Source organism: Taeniopygia guttata, chromosome 33, assembly GCF_048771995.1.
Source record: "Taeniopygia guttata chromosome 33, bTaeGut7.mat, whole genome shotgun sequence".
NCBI lineage: Eukaryota > Metazoa > Chordata > Aves > Passeriformes > Estrildidae > Taeniopygia > Taeniopygia guttata.
Genome location: NC_133058.1, coordinates 1,757,411 through 1,770,937, shown reverse-complemented (window position 1 = coordinate 1,770,937; position 13,527 = coordinate 1,757,411). Strand labels below are relative to the sequence as shown.

The window sequence follows — 13,527 nt, the reverse complement described above, 5'->3', positions numbered from 1 at the left end:
ACCTCGTTAAAGCCTCCCCTGCGCCTACCACTCCCGTACTTCCCTCGAGCCTACAATTCCCATCATTCCCCGCGCACCAGAGAGGCCCTGTAGCTCCGGGACGCCCGAGTGCCCCCTGACCACTAAGTTACCCTCAGATGCCCTTTTACGACCCCTTCAATGGCTCCTCTGACCCCCAAGTGGCCTCTGGGATCCCGAAAAGCCCCATAAAGTCCCCCCTGAACCCCCAAACTCAGCGCTGGAGCAACTTCCGGGACTACAGCTCCCATCATGCCCCGCGAGGCCCATAGTGACATATTGCAACAGCGCCTACAACTCCCATAATCCTTCGCGCGCCACAGCGCCTCAGTTATTGGCCTACAACTCCCGTCGTGCCCCGCGCCTCCCCTAGCGCAGCATTGCCGTCCCGCCTCTTCTGAACTACAACTCCCGTGCTGCCCCGCGGCGCTTTTCCCGCGCTTTTTGTTTCCCCTCACGGCGCCGCCGCCATGATGGCGGAGGCTCTGGGCCGCTGGCTCCGGGAGGAGATGGAGGTGCCGCCCTCCGCCGCCCCTTCCCCGGCCGCTCTCCGCAGGTCAGAGCCGCTCGGGGACCCCCTCGGGACCGCCCCGAGGCGGGGAGAGCCCGGGGGGTTGCGGGGGGCCGGGGATGGGAACCCGCCCTGCGCGATCTGTGAGGGGGGATTGGGAACTGGGGGGGCCTGGGGGGGTTTGGGAGGGTCCTGAGGGGGTTTGGGGGGTCCTGAGGGGGTTTTGGGGTCCCTTGGGAGGGTCCTGGGGAGGTTTGGGGGGTCCTGGGGGAATTTTGGGGTCCCTTGGGAGGTTCCTGGGGGGATTTTGAGGGGTCCTGGGGGATTTTGGGGTCCCTTGGGAGGGTCCTGGGGAGGTTTTGGGGTGTCCTGAGGGGATTTTGGGGTCTCTTGGGAGGGTCCTGGGGGGGTTTCGGGGTCCCTTGAGGGGCTTTGGGGTCTCTTGGGAGGGTCCTGTGGAGGTTTGGAGGGTCCTGAGGGGATTTTGGGGTCCCTTGGGAGGGTCCTGGGGGGATTTTGAGGGGTCCTCGGGGATTTTGGGGTCCCTTGAGGGGATTTTGGAGTCCCTTGAGATGGTCCTGGAGGGATTTTGGGGAGGTTCTGGGTGGATTTGGGGCGAATTTTGGGGCTCCCCCCGCTAGTTTTAGGGTCACCCCAAATTTTGGGGTTCCCCGAATCCCGTCCCCTCCAGGCTCTGCTCCGGCCCCACGGCCCCGGTTTGGGATTTCGTCATTCGCCACGTCCGGAACCAGCGGTGAGTGGGGGGAACCCCAAAATTTAGGGGGTGAAAAAGCCCCAAAAACCCCCCAAAAACTACAAAGGAACCCCAAAATTAACAATGTGGGGAGTCCTCTCCAGGACTACAACTCCCATCATCCCCCGCGCCCCATTGAGCCGCGTTAGAGCCGCGCCTACAACTCCCATCATCCCCCGCGCCCTATTGGGTCGCATTAGAGCCGCGCCTACAACTCCCATCATCCCTTGCGCCCCGTTGAGATGCATTAGAGCCGCGCCTACAACTCCCATCATCCCTTGCGCCTCATTGAGGTGCGTGATGGCCGCGCCTACAACTCCCATCATGCCCCGCGGCTCCCATAGGTTAACATTGCCGCCCCCTCCTCCCGAACTACAACTCCCATCATGCCCCGCTCCCCCCTCACGGACATTTTGGGGTGTCCCCACAGGAACGTGAAGAAGATTCGGGGAAATCTGCGCTGATATCCAAAAATATTTTTGGGGGATTCCCAAAAATTTGGGGGGATTCCCAAAAAATTTGGGGGGTCCCAAAAAATTTGGGGGCTCCTGGAACTGAAATTTGGGGGTTTGGGGGAATTTTTGGGGTTTTTTGGGGATTTTTTTTGGGAATTTTTGGGTTTTTGGGGGGGATTTTTGGGGAATTTTGGGGGGTTTTAGGGGTTTTTGGAGTTTTTTTTATAATTTTGGGGATTTTTTTTTCTATTTTCTTGGGTTTTGGGTGGTTTGGGGGTTTTATTTGGGATTTTGGGTGGGATTTGGGGATTTTTGGTGTTTTATTTTGAGAATTTTGGAATTTTTTTGAGATTTTTTGGGGTTTGGGGGAATTTGGGGGTTTTTGTTTTGTTTGACATTTCAGTGGAATTTTGGGACCTTTTTGGGTTTCGTTTTAGGATTTTGATGGAATTTTTAAAAATTTCGGGGTTTTATTTGAGTTTTTGGGGGAATTTGGGATTTTTTAACGTTTCTTTTAAGGAATTGCCCAAAATTTTGGGAATTTACCCAAAATTTTTCCTTAACTCGGGGTCAGGTCCCGACACCTGCAGGAGGTGAAGGTGAGTGAGGGGACCCCAAAATTTGGGGGGATTTGGGGGAATTTGGGGGACCCCAAAATTTGGGGGGGATTTGGGGTGGGAAGCCAAAATTTGGGGAGATTTCCCTCAGATTTGGGAAATTTTGGGGTGAATTTTGCTGAATTTTTGGGGTAAATTTAAGTGAATTTTGGGGTGATTTTTGAGTGAATTTCTGTTGATTTTGGGCTAAATTTGGGGTGAATTTTGGGTTGAATTTTGGGCTAAAATTGGGGTGAATTTTGGGTTGAATTTTGGGCTGAATTTGGGGAGAGTTTTGGGGTGAATTTTAGTGAATTTTGGGCTGAATTTTGAGGGACTTTTGGTGATTTTGGGGTGAATTTTGGGTGAATTTTGGGGTGAATTTGGGGTCACTTTTTGGGTGAATTTGGGGCAATTTTGGAGTGAATTTAGGCAGATTTGGGGTGAGTTTTGGGGTGAATTTAGGTGAATTTTGGGCTGAATTTAAGTGAATTTTGGGCTGAATTATGAGTGAATTGTTGGTTATTTTGGGCTAAATTTTGGTGTTTGGGGTAAATTTTGGGTGATTTTGGGCTGAATTTTGGTGTGAATTTTGGGCTGAATTTGGGTGAATTTTGGGGTGAATTTGGGGTCACTTTTCAGGGGAATTTGGGGGAATTTTGGGGTGAATTTAGGTAAAAATTGGGCGGAATTTTGGGGTAAATTTGGCGTCACTTTGGGGTGCATTTAAGCAGATTTGGGGTCAGTTTTGGGGTGAATTTAAGTGAATTTTGGGCTGAATTTTGAGCGACTTTTGGGTGTTTTTGGGCTAAATTTGGGGTGAATTTTGGGTTGAATTTGGGGTGAATTTGGGGTCAGTTTGGCGTGAATTTGGGCAGATTTGGGGAGAGTTTTGGGGTGAATTTGGGAGAATTTGGGGTCAGTTTTGGGGTGAATTTTAGTGAATTTTGGGGCTGAATTTAAGTGAATTTTGGGCTGAATTTTGAGTGAATTTTTGGTGATTTTGGGCTAAATTTTGGGCTGAGTTTGGGGTAAATTTTGGGGTGAGTTTGGGCTGAATTTTGGTTTGACTTTTGGGCTGAATTTGGGTGAATTTTGGGGTGAATTTGGGGTCACTTTTCAGGTGAATTTGGGGGAATTTTGGGGTGAATTTAGGTAAAAATTGGGCGGAATTTTGGGGTAAATTTGGGGTCACTTTGGGGTGAATTTAAGCAGATTTGGGTGAATTTTGGGGTAAATTTGGGGTCACTTTGGGGTCACTTTGGGGTGAATTTGGGGTCAGTTTTGGGGTGAATTAAGGTGAATTTTGGGCAGAATTTTAGTGAATTTTGGGCTGAATTTAAGTGAATTTTGGACTGAATTTTTAGTGAATTTTTGGTGATTTTGGGCTGAATTTCGCTGAATTTGGGGCAATTTTGGGCTGAATTTGGGGAGAGTTTGGGCAGATTCGGTGTCATCTTTGGGGTGAATTCTGCAGAATTTTGCGCTGAACTTGTGCGAATTTTGGGCTGATTTTTAGCTGAGTTTTGGGCCGATTTCGGCCGATTTCGGGGCTGAACTTTGGTGGATTTTTTGGGTTCATTTCGGCTGATTTTGGGTTCAGGCCGCCGCGAGTCCTCCGAGCCGCCAGAGGGCGCTGTTGGCGGCGCGCGCGCGGCTGCGCCAGGAGCTGCGTGACGTCACTGCCGCCACTGCGCATGCGCAGGAAACCGCGCGGCGCCTGGGTGAGTCCGGCCGGGAACGCGCGCCCCAAACAAAGGTTCCCCCCCCCCCAAAAACCTCAATTTTGGGGTCCCTTTACCCCGAATTTTTGGGTTCCCCACCCAAATTTTGGGTTCTCCAATGCAAATTTTGGGGTCCTCACCCAAATTTTGGGGTCCCCACCTCAAATTTGGAGATCCCCACCCAAATTTCAGGGTCCCCACACCAAAATCTTCACTCCCCACCCTAAATTTTGGGGTTCTCACCCAAATTTCGGGGTCCTCACCCAAATTTTGGGGTCCTCACCCCGAATTTTGGAGTCTTCAACCAAATTTCAGGGTCCCCAAACCCCGAATTTTGGGTTCCCCACCCAAATTTTGGGGTCCCCACCCAAATTTTGGGGTCCCCACCCAAATTTTGGGATCCCCATCCAAATTTCGGGGTCCTCACCCCAAATTTTGGGTTCCCCACCTCAAATTTTGGGGTCCTCACCCAAATTTTAGGATCCCCATCCCAATTTTCGGTTCCCCACCCAAATTTCGGGGTCCCAACACCAATATTTGGGATCCCCACTGCAAATTTTGGGGTCCCCACCCCAAATTTTGGGGTCCTCAAACCACATTTTAGGGTCCTTGACCCCCCCAAACCCCAATTTCAGGGCCCCCAAACCCCGAATTTTTTGGTTCCCCACCCAAATTTTAGGGTCCCCATCCCAATTTTGGGGTCCCAACCCCAAATTTTGGGTTCCCCACCCCAATTTTGATGTCCCTTTCCCCAAATTTTGGGTTCCCCACCCCAATTTTAGGATCCCCCACCCCAAATTTTGCCGTCCCCACCCCAATTTCGGGGTCCCCAAACCCCAAATTATTGGGTCCTCACCCAAATTTTGGGGTCCTCACCCCAAATTTAGGGTCGACCCCCCAAATTTTGCAGTCCCCAACCCAATTTTGGTGTCCCTTTCCCCAAATTTTGGGGTCCTCACCCAAATTTCAGGGTCGTCACCCCAAATTTTAGTATCCCCACCCCAAATTTTGGAGTCCCCACCCAACTTTTGGGGTCCCCACCCCAAATTTTGGGTTCCCCACCCCAAATTTCGGGGTCCCCACCCCAAATTTTGGATTCCCCACCCTAAATTTTGGGGTCCTCACCCAACTTTTAGGATCCCAGTCCCAATTTTGGGGCCCTCACCCAAATTTTGGGGTCCCCACTGCAAATTTGGGATTCCCCACCCAAATTTCGGGGTCCCCACCCCAAATTTTGGATCACCCCCCCCAATTTTCAAGTCCCCAATCCAATTTTGGGGTCCTCACCCCAATTTTGGGTTCCCAGTTTCAAATTTCAGGGTCCCCACCTGAAATTTTGGGGTTCCCACTGCAGATTTTGGATTCCCCACCCCGAATTTTGGCTTCCCTACCCAAATTTTAGGATCCCCATCCCAATTTTGGGGTCCCCACCCCAATTTTTGGGTTCCCATTTTCAAATTTTGGGGTCCCCACCCTAAATTCAGGGTCCCCATCCCAAATTTTTGGGTTCCCACCCCCAATTTTGGGGTCCCCACCCCAAATTTTGGGGTCCCCACCTCAAATTTTGGGTTCCCCACCCCAAATTTTGGGTTCCCCACCCAATTTTTAGGATCCCCACCCAAATTTTGGGGTCCCCACCCTAAATTTTGGGGTCCTCAAACCCCAAATCATGAGGTCCTCACCCAAATTTTGGGGTCCTCACCCCAAATTTAGGGTCGATCGACCCCCCAAATTTTGCGGTCCCCACCCCAAATTTTGGGTTCACAACCCCAAATTTTGGGATCCCCACACTGAATTTTGGGGTCCCCACCCCAATTTCAGGGCCCCCAAACCCCAAATTTTTGGGTTCCCCACCCAAATTTTAGGATCCCCAACCCTATTGTGGGGTCCTCACCCAAATTTTGGGGTCCCCACCTCAAATTTCGGGGTCCCCACTCCAAATTTTTCATTCCCCACCCCAAATTTTGGGGTCCTCAACCCAATTTTGGAGTCCCCAAACCCCAAACTTTGGGGTCCTCACCTCAAATTTTGGGGTCCCCACTGCACATTTTGGGGTCCCCACCCAAATTTTCAGGTCCCCACCCCAAATTTTGGGTTCCCCACCCCAAATTTTGCCGTCCCCACCCCAATTTCGGGGTCCCCAAACCCCAAATTATTGGGTCCTCACCCAAATTTTGGGGTCCTCACCCCAAATTTAGGGTCGACCCCCCAAATTTTGCAGTCCCCAACCCAATTTTGGTGTCCCTTTCCCCAAATTTTGGGGTCCTCACCCAAATTTCGGGGTCGTCACCCCAAATTTTAGTATCCCCACCCCAAATTTTGGAGTCCCCACTCAACTTTTGGGGCCTCCAGCCCAATTTTGGGGTCCCCAAACCCCAAACTTTGGGGTCCTCACCCCAATTTTGATGTCCCTTTCCCCAAATTTTCAGTTCCCCACCCCAACTTTTGGGGTCCCCACCCCAAATTTAGGGTCACCCCCCCAATTTTGAAGTCCCCAATCCAATTTTGGGGTCTTCAGCCCAATTTTGGGTTCCCATTTTCAAATTTTGGGTTCCCCACTGCAAATTTTGGCTTCCCCACCCAAATTTTAGGATCCCCATCCCAATTTTGGGGTCCCCACCCCAAATTTTGGGTTCCCATTTTCAAATTTTGGGGTCCCCACCCTAAATTCAGGGTCCCCACCTCAAATTTTGGGTTCCCCACCCCAAATTTTGGGTTCCCCACCCAATTTTTAGGATCCCCACCCAAATTTCAGGGTCCCCACCCCAAATTTTTCATTCCCCACCCCAATTTTGGGGTCCCCAAACCTCAAATTTTGGGGTCCCTCACCCCAATTTCGGGGTCCCTTTCCCCAGATTTTGGGTTCCCCACCCCAATTTTGGGGTCCCCACCCCAATTTTGGGTCCCTCTCCCCTCCCCCCCAGAGCTGTCGCTGGGGGCGGGGCAGAGCCGGCGGTGGGCGGAGCTTCGGCGAGGGGCGGAGCTTCGGCTGCTGGGGGCGGAGCCACGGCCGGAAGGGCTGAGGGGCGGCCTGAGGGGGGCGCTGCAGGCCACGCCCACCAGGTAATCAGGGGCGGGGCCTAAGGGGGCGGGGCCTAAAGGGGAATATTTAAATGAGCTAAGGGGGCGGGGCTTAATTGAGAATATTTATATAGGCAAAGGGGGCGGGGCCTAAAGGGGGTGGGGCTTAATTGAGAATATTTAAATGAGCAAAGGGGGCAAGGCCTAATTGAGAATATTTATATAGGCAAAGGGGGCGGGGCCTAAAGGGGGTGGGGCTTAATTGAGAATATTTAAATGAGCAAAGGGGGCAAGGCCTAATTGAGAATATTTATATGGGCAAAGGGGGCGGGGCCTAAAGGGGCGGGGCTTAATGGAGAGTATTTTAATGAGCAAAGGGGGCGGGGCCTAATTGAGAATATTTATATAGGCAAAGGGGGCGGGGCCTAAAGGGGCGGGGCTTAATCAGAATCTTTAATTGGCAAAGGGGCGGGGCCTAAAGGGGGCAGGGCTTAATTAAGAATATTTATATGCACAAAGGGGCCAGGGCCTAAAGGGGGCGGGGCTTAATTTAAAATATTTATATTGGTAAAGGGGCGGGGCCTAAAGATGGCGGGGCTTAATGGAGAGTATTTAAATGAGCTAAGGGGGCGGGGCTTAATTGAGAATATTTATATAGGCAAAGGGGCAGGGCCTAAAGGGGGCGGGGCTTAATTGGAATCGTTATGTGGTCAAAGGGGAGGGGCCTAAAGGGGCGGGGCTTAATTAAAAAGATTTTTATGCACAAAGGGGGCGGGGCTTAATTAAGACTATTTCTATGAGTGAAGGGGCGGGGCCTAAAGGGGGCGGGGCTTAATTAAGAATATTTATATGAGCAAAAGAGGCGGGGCCTAAAGGGGCGGGGCTTAATTTAAAATATTTATATAGGTAAAGGGGGCGGGGCTTAATAAAGAATATTTCTATGGGCTAAAGGGGCGGGGCCTAAAGGGGCAGGGCTTAATTAAGAATATTTATATAGGGAAAGGGGGCGGGGCCTAAAGGGGCAGGGCTTAATTAATAATATTTATGTAGGCAAAGGGGGCGGGGCCTAAAGGGGGTGGGGCTTGATTGAGAATATTTAAATAGGCAAAGGGGGCGGGGCCTAAAGGGGGTGGGGCTTGATTGAGAATATTTAAATAGGCAAAGGGGGCGGGGCTTAATTAAGAATATTTCTATGGGCTTAAGGGGGTGGGGCTTAATGAGAAGTCCTCATATGGGCAAAGGGGGCGGGGCCTAAAGGGGCGGGGCTTAATGGAGAGTATTTAAATTAGCTAAGGGGCAGGGCTTAATTAAGAATAGTCATATGAGCAAAGGGGGCGGGGCTTAATGGAGAGTATTTAAATGAGCTACGGGTGCGGGGCCTAATTAAGAATATTTCTATTGGCTTAAGGGGGTGGGGCTTAATGAAAAGTCCTTATATAGGTAAAGGGGGCGGGGCCTAAAGTGGGTGGGGCTTAATTAAGAATATTTATGGGCTAAAGGGGCGGGGCCTAAAGGGGCAGGGCTTAATTGTGAATATTTATATGAGCAAAGGGGTGGGGCCTAAAGGGGGCGGGGCTTAATGGGGAGTCCTTATATGGGCAAAAGGAGAATTTTAGGGGATTTTTTTGGAATTTTTGGGGGAAATTTGGGGGATTTTGGAGGATTTGATGGAGGTTTGGGGAAATTTAAAGGATTTTGGGGCGTTTTGGGATCGTTTTGGGGATTTTAAGAGTATTTTTATGGTTTTTTGAGGGAATTTTGGGGGATTTTTAATTATTTTGGGGGGCGGAGGGATTTTAGGGAATTTTGAGGGGACTTTTCAGATTTTTGAGGTTATTTTGGGGGTTTTAAAGGATTTTTGGGGATTTTGAAGTTTTTTGGGGAGATTATTTTTTGAGACTTTGGGGAAAATTTGAGGGGATTTTGGGGGGTTTTGGGATTATTTTGGGGATTTTAAATGGTTTTTGGGTATTTTGAGAGAATTTTGGGGCTTTTAAGGGATTTTTCTGCTTTTTTGAGGGAATTTTGGGGGATTTTTAATGATTTTATGAGACTTAAGAAGTTTAGGGAAATTTGAGGGGATTTTTCATGACTTTGAGGTTATTTTGGGGAATTTTTAGGGATTTTGGGGGGTTTTGAGGTTATTTGGGGGGTTTTGAGGGTTTTTTTGGGGATTTTGAGCTTATTTTGGTGATTTTGAGGGAGTTTTGGTGTCTTTGAGGTTATTTTGGGGAATTTTAAGGGATTTTGGTGGGTTTTGTGGTTATTTGGGGGATTTTATTGGATTTTTTGAGGGAATTTTGGGAATTTTAAGGGGTTTTGGGGGTTTTTTGAGGTTATTTGGGGATGTTGGGGGTTTTTGAGGTTATTTTGGGGAATTTAAGGGATTTTTGGGTTTTTTAAAGGGAATTTTAAGGGGATTTTGGGGGATTTAAGGGATTTTGGGGGTTTTGAGGTTATTTTGGTGATTTTGAGGGAGTTTTGGTGGTTTTGAGGTTATGTGGGGGAATTTTAAGGGATTTTGGAGGGTTTTGTGGTTATTTGGGGGATTTTATTGGATTTTTTGAGGGAATTTTGGGGATTTTAAGGAATTTTTGGGGTTTTTGAGGTTTTTTTGGGGATGTTGGGGTTTTTTGAGGTTATTTTGGGGAATTTAAGGGATTTTTGGGTTTTTTTAAAGGGAATTTTAAGGGGATTTTAGGGATTTAAGGGATTTTGGGGGTTTTGAGGTTATTTTGGTGATTTTGAGGGAGTTTTGGTGTCTTTGAGGTTATTTTGGGGAATTTTAAGGGATTTTGGTGGGTTTTGTGGTTATTTGGGGGATTTTATCGGATTTTTTGAGGGAATTTTGGGGGTTTTAAGGGGTTTTTGGGGTTTTTGAGGTTATTTTGGGGATGTTGGGGTTTTTTGAGGATATTTTGGGGAATTTAAGGGATTTTTGGGGCTTTTTTCAGGGGATTTTGGGGAATTTAAGGGATTTTGGGAGTTTTGAGGTTATTTTGGTGATTTTGAGGGAATTTTGGTGACTTTGTGGTTATTTTGGGGAATTTTAAGGGATTTTGGTGGGTTTTGTGGTTATTTGGGGGATTTTATCGGATTTTTTGAGGGAATTTTGGGGGTTTTAAGGGGTTTTTGGGGTTTTTGAGTTTTTTTTGGGGATGTTGGGGTTTTTTGAGGTTATTTTGGGGAATTTAAGGGATTTTTGGGGTTTCTTTAAGGGGATTTTGGGGGTTTTGAGGTTATTTTGGAGATTTTAAGGATTTTTTGGGGTCTCTTCCCTCAGCCAATCACGGGCAGAGCTTTCGGCCATCTTGGCCTTGGGGGCGGAGCCGGAAGTGCTGGTGAGGGGGCGTGGCCTCGGGAGGGGGCGGGGCTTCGGGAGGGGGCGTGGCCTGGGGAACCCCAAAATCTCTTTTCAGACCCCAAAAATTCCCTTAAAACGCTCCAAAAACCGCTCAGGAACCCCCAAAATCCTTTCGGGAACCCCAAAATCTCCTCAAGAACCCCCAAAATTCCCAAAATCTCCCCCAAAATCTGCTCTGCCACCCTCCAAAAAGTCAAAAATCCCCCCAAAATCTCACCCAGGACCCCCCAAATTTCCAAAACTTCCCCCAAAATCTCCCCCAGAACCCTCAAAATTCCCCAAATCCCCCCCAAAATTCTCTCCAGGACCCTCCAAAAACCCAAAATCCCCCCCAGAATCTCCCAAAATCCCCCCCAGGAACCCCCAAATTCCCAAACCTCCCCTCAGGATCCCCCAAAATCCCCAAATTCCCCCCAAAATCCTCAAATTCCCCCAAAATCCTCAAATTCCCCCAAAAATCCCCAAATTCCCGCCAAAATCCCCAAATTCCCACCAAAATCCCCAAATTCCCCCCAAAAATCCCAAATTTCCCCCAAAATCCCCAAATTTCGCCCCAAAAATCCCCAAATTCCCTCCAAAATCCCCAAATTCCCCCCAAAAATCCCAAATTTCCCCCAAAATCCCCAAATTCCCCCCAAAATCCCCAAATTCCCCCCAAATACCCCCCAAAATCCCCAAATTCCCCCAAAAACCCCAAATTTCCCCCAAAATTCCTAAATTCCCCCCAAATTCCCCCGAAATTATCCCCAAATTCCCCCAAAATCGCCAAATTCCCCCCAAAATCCCCAAATTCCCCCAAAATTCCCCCAAAATCCCCAAATTCCCGCCAAAATCCCCAAATTCCCCCAAAAATCTCAAATTTCCCCCAAAATTCCCAAATTCCCCCCAAATTCTCCCAAAAATCCCCAAATTCTCCCCAAAATCCCCAAATTTCCCCCAAAATCCCCAAATTCCCCCAAAAATCCCAAATTCGCCCCAAAACCCCCAAATTCCCCCCAAAATCCTCAAATTCTCCCCAAAATCCCCAAATGCCCCCAAAATCCCCAAATTCCCCCAAAATTCCCCCAAAATCCCCAAATTCCCGCCAAAATCACCAAATTCCCCCCAAAATCACCAAATTCCCCCCAAAATCCCCAAATTCCCCCAAAAATCTCAAATTTCCCCCAAAATTCCCAAATTCCCCCCAAATTCCCCACAAAATCCCCAAATTCCCCCAAAATTTCCCCCAAAATCCCCAAATTCCCCCAAAATTCCCCCCAAATCCCCAAATTCCCGCCAAAATCACCAAATTCCCCCCAAAATCCCCAAATTCCCCCAAAAATCTCAAATTTCCCCCAAAATTCCCAAATTCCCGCCAAAATCCCCAAATTCCCCCAAAATCCCCAAATTCCCGCCAAAATCCCCAAATTCCCGCCAAAACCCCCAATTTCCCGCCAAAATCCCCAAATTCCCGCCAAAATCCCCAAATTCCCCCCAAAAATCCCCAAATTCCCCCCAAAATCCCCAAATTCCCGCCAAAATCCCCAAATTCCCCCCAAAATCCCCGAATTCCCCCCAAAATCCCCAAATTCCCCCAAAATCCCTAAATTCCTCCAAAATCCCCAAAATCCCGCCAAAATCCCCAAATTCCCCCCAAATTCCCCCAAAATCCCCAAATTCCCGCCAAAATCCCCAAATTCCCGCCAAAATCCCCAAATTCCCCCCAAATTCCCCCCAAAATCCCCAAATTCCCCCCAAATTCACCCAAAAATCCCAAATTCCCCCCAAAATCCCCAAATTCCCGCCAAAATCCCCAAATTCCCACCAAAATCCCCAAATTCCCCCCAAAAATCCCAAATTTCCCCCAAAATCCCCAAATTTCGCCCCAAAAATCCCCAAATTCCCCCCAAATTCCCCCAAAATCCCCAAATTCCCGCCAAAATCTAAGCCCCGCCCCCTGCAGGTGTCAATCAAGGCCCTGTGCACGGCCAGGGAGGCGGAGCTTCAGCAGAGGCCACGCCCACCTCGGTAAGCCCCGCCCCTCCCTCATTAACCCCTCATTAACCCCTTTATTAACTCATTAATATGCTAATTAACACTTTTCCAGAGCTGCCAATCACCCGAGGGAGGCTCCGGATTGGCTGAAGCAGGCGGAGGTGGGCGTGGCTTGCTGAGGAGAGGGGGCGTGGCCTGAGCTAAGCCACGCCCCCTCCGCTGACGTTTGCCGCCTCCCACAGGCGGCGCTGATTGGTCACAGCCCGGGGGCGGTGCTCTGGGCCCTGGAGGCGTTGGCCAATCAGAGCACGAGGTGGGTGTGGCCTAAGGGAGTGGGCGTGGCTTGAGGTGGGCGGGGCTTACAGTGGTGGGCGGGGCTTAAATGCAAATTTTGGGGTCCAAATTCCATTTTTGGGGTCCCAAAATGCCCCAAATTCTTCCAAAATCCCCCAAAATTTTATCTTGAGGATTAAAAAAAAACATAAAAATTTTTTTTAGGGTTTTGCTGAAGCCCCAAATCCCAAAATTTTTCCCCCAAAATTCTCCTTAAAGCTCCTCCACCACCAATAAAAACCCCAACTCCAAAAAGGTCCCAAGAAAAGGGATTTTTGGGGGGATTTTGAGAGGAATTTGGGGGATTTTGGGAAGTTTTGAGGGAATTTTGGGCGATTTTGAGGGATTTTGGGCAATTTTAGGGGAATTTGGAGGATTTTCAGGGGATTTTGAGGGAATTTTTGGGGGTTTTGGGAAATTTTGAGGGAATTTTGGGCAATTTTAAGGGAATTTGGGCAATTTTAAGGGAATTTGGAGGATTTTCAGGGGATTTTGAGAGGAATTTGAGGGTTTTTGGGAAATTTTGAGGGATTTTGGGCAATTTTAAGGGAATTCGGAGAATTTTTGGGGGATTTTGAGGGGATTTTGAGGTCCCTGAGAGGATTTTGGTGAATTTTTGGGGGTTTTGTGGGATCTGAGTGGATTTTGGGAGATTTTATAGGGAATTTTGAGGGGATTTGGGGGATTCGGGGGATTTTGAGCAAATTTTTGGGGGATTTTGGGCAGTTTTTAGGGGATTTTGAGAGGAATTTGGGGGATTTTTGGGAAATTTTGGGG

General features: G+C 48.9%; 1 protein-coding gene across 1 annotated transcript in view; it reads left to right on the top strand.

Moving 5' to 3' along the window:
- The first annotated feature begins 463 nt into the window (after positions 1-463).
- The window catches only part of HAUS5 (HAUS augmin like complex subunit 5), a 32,710-nt gene continuing 19,646 nt past the window's right edge, over positions 464-13,527 (top strand). The window contains exons 1-10 of the mRNA XM_072920791.1: positions 464-574; positions 1,221-1,283; positions 1,714-1,746; positions 2,313-2,337; positions 3,938-4,058; positions 6,983-7,121; positions 10,363-10,420; positions 12,386-12,450; positions 12,530-12,578; positions 12,660-12,730. Coding sequence (XP_072776892.1) covers positions 489-574; positions 1,221-1,283; positions 1,714-1,746; positions 2,313-2,337; positions 3,938-4,058; positions 6,983-7,121; positions 10,363-10,420; positions 12,386-12,450; positions 12,530-12,578; positions 12,660-12,730 — 710 coding nt within the window. The 5' untranslated portion in view covers positions 464-488. The remainder of the gene's footprint in view (positions 575-1,220; positions 1,284-1,713; positions 1,747-2,312; positions 2,338-3,937; positions 4,059-6,982; positions 7,122-10,362; positions 10,421-12,385; positions 12,451-12,529; positions 12,579-12,659; positions 12,731-13,527) is intronic.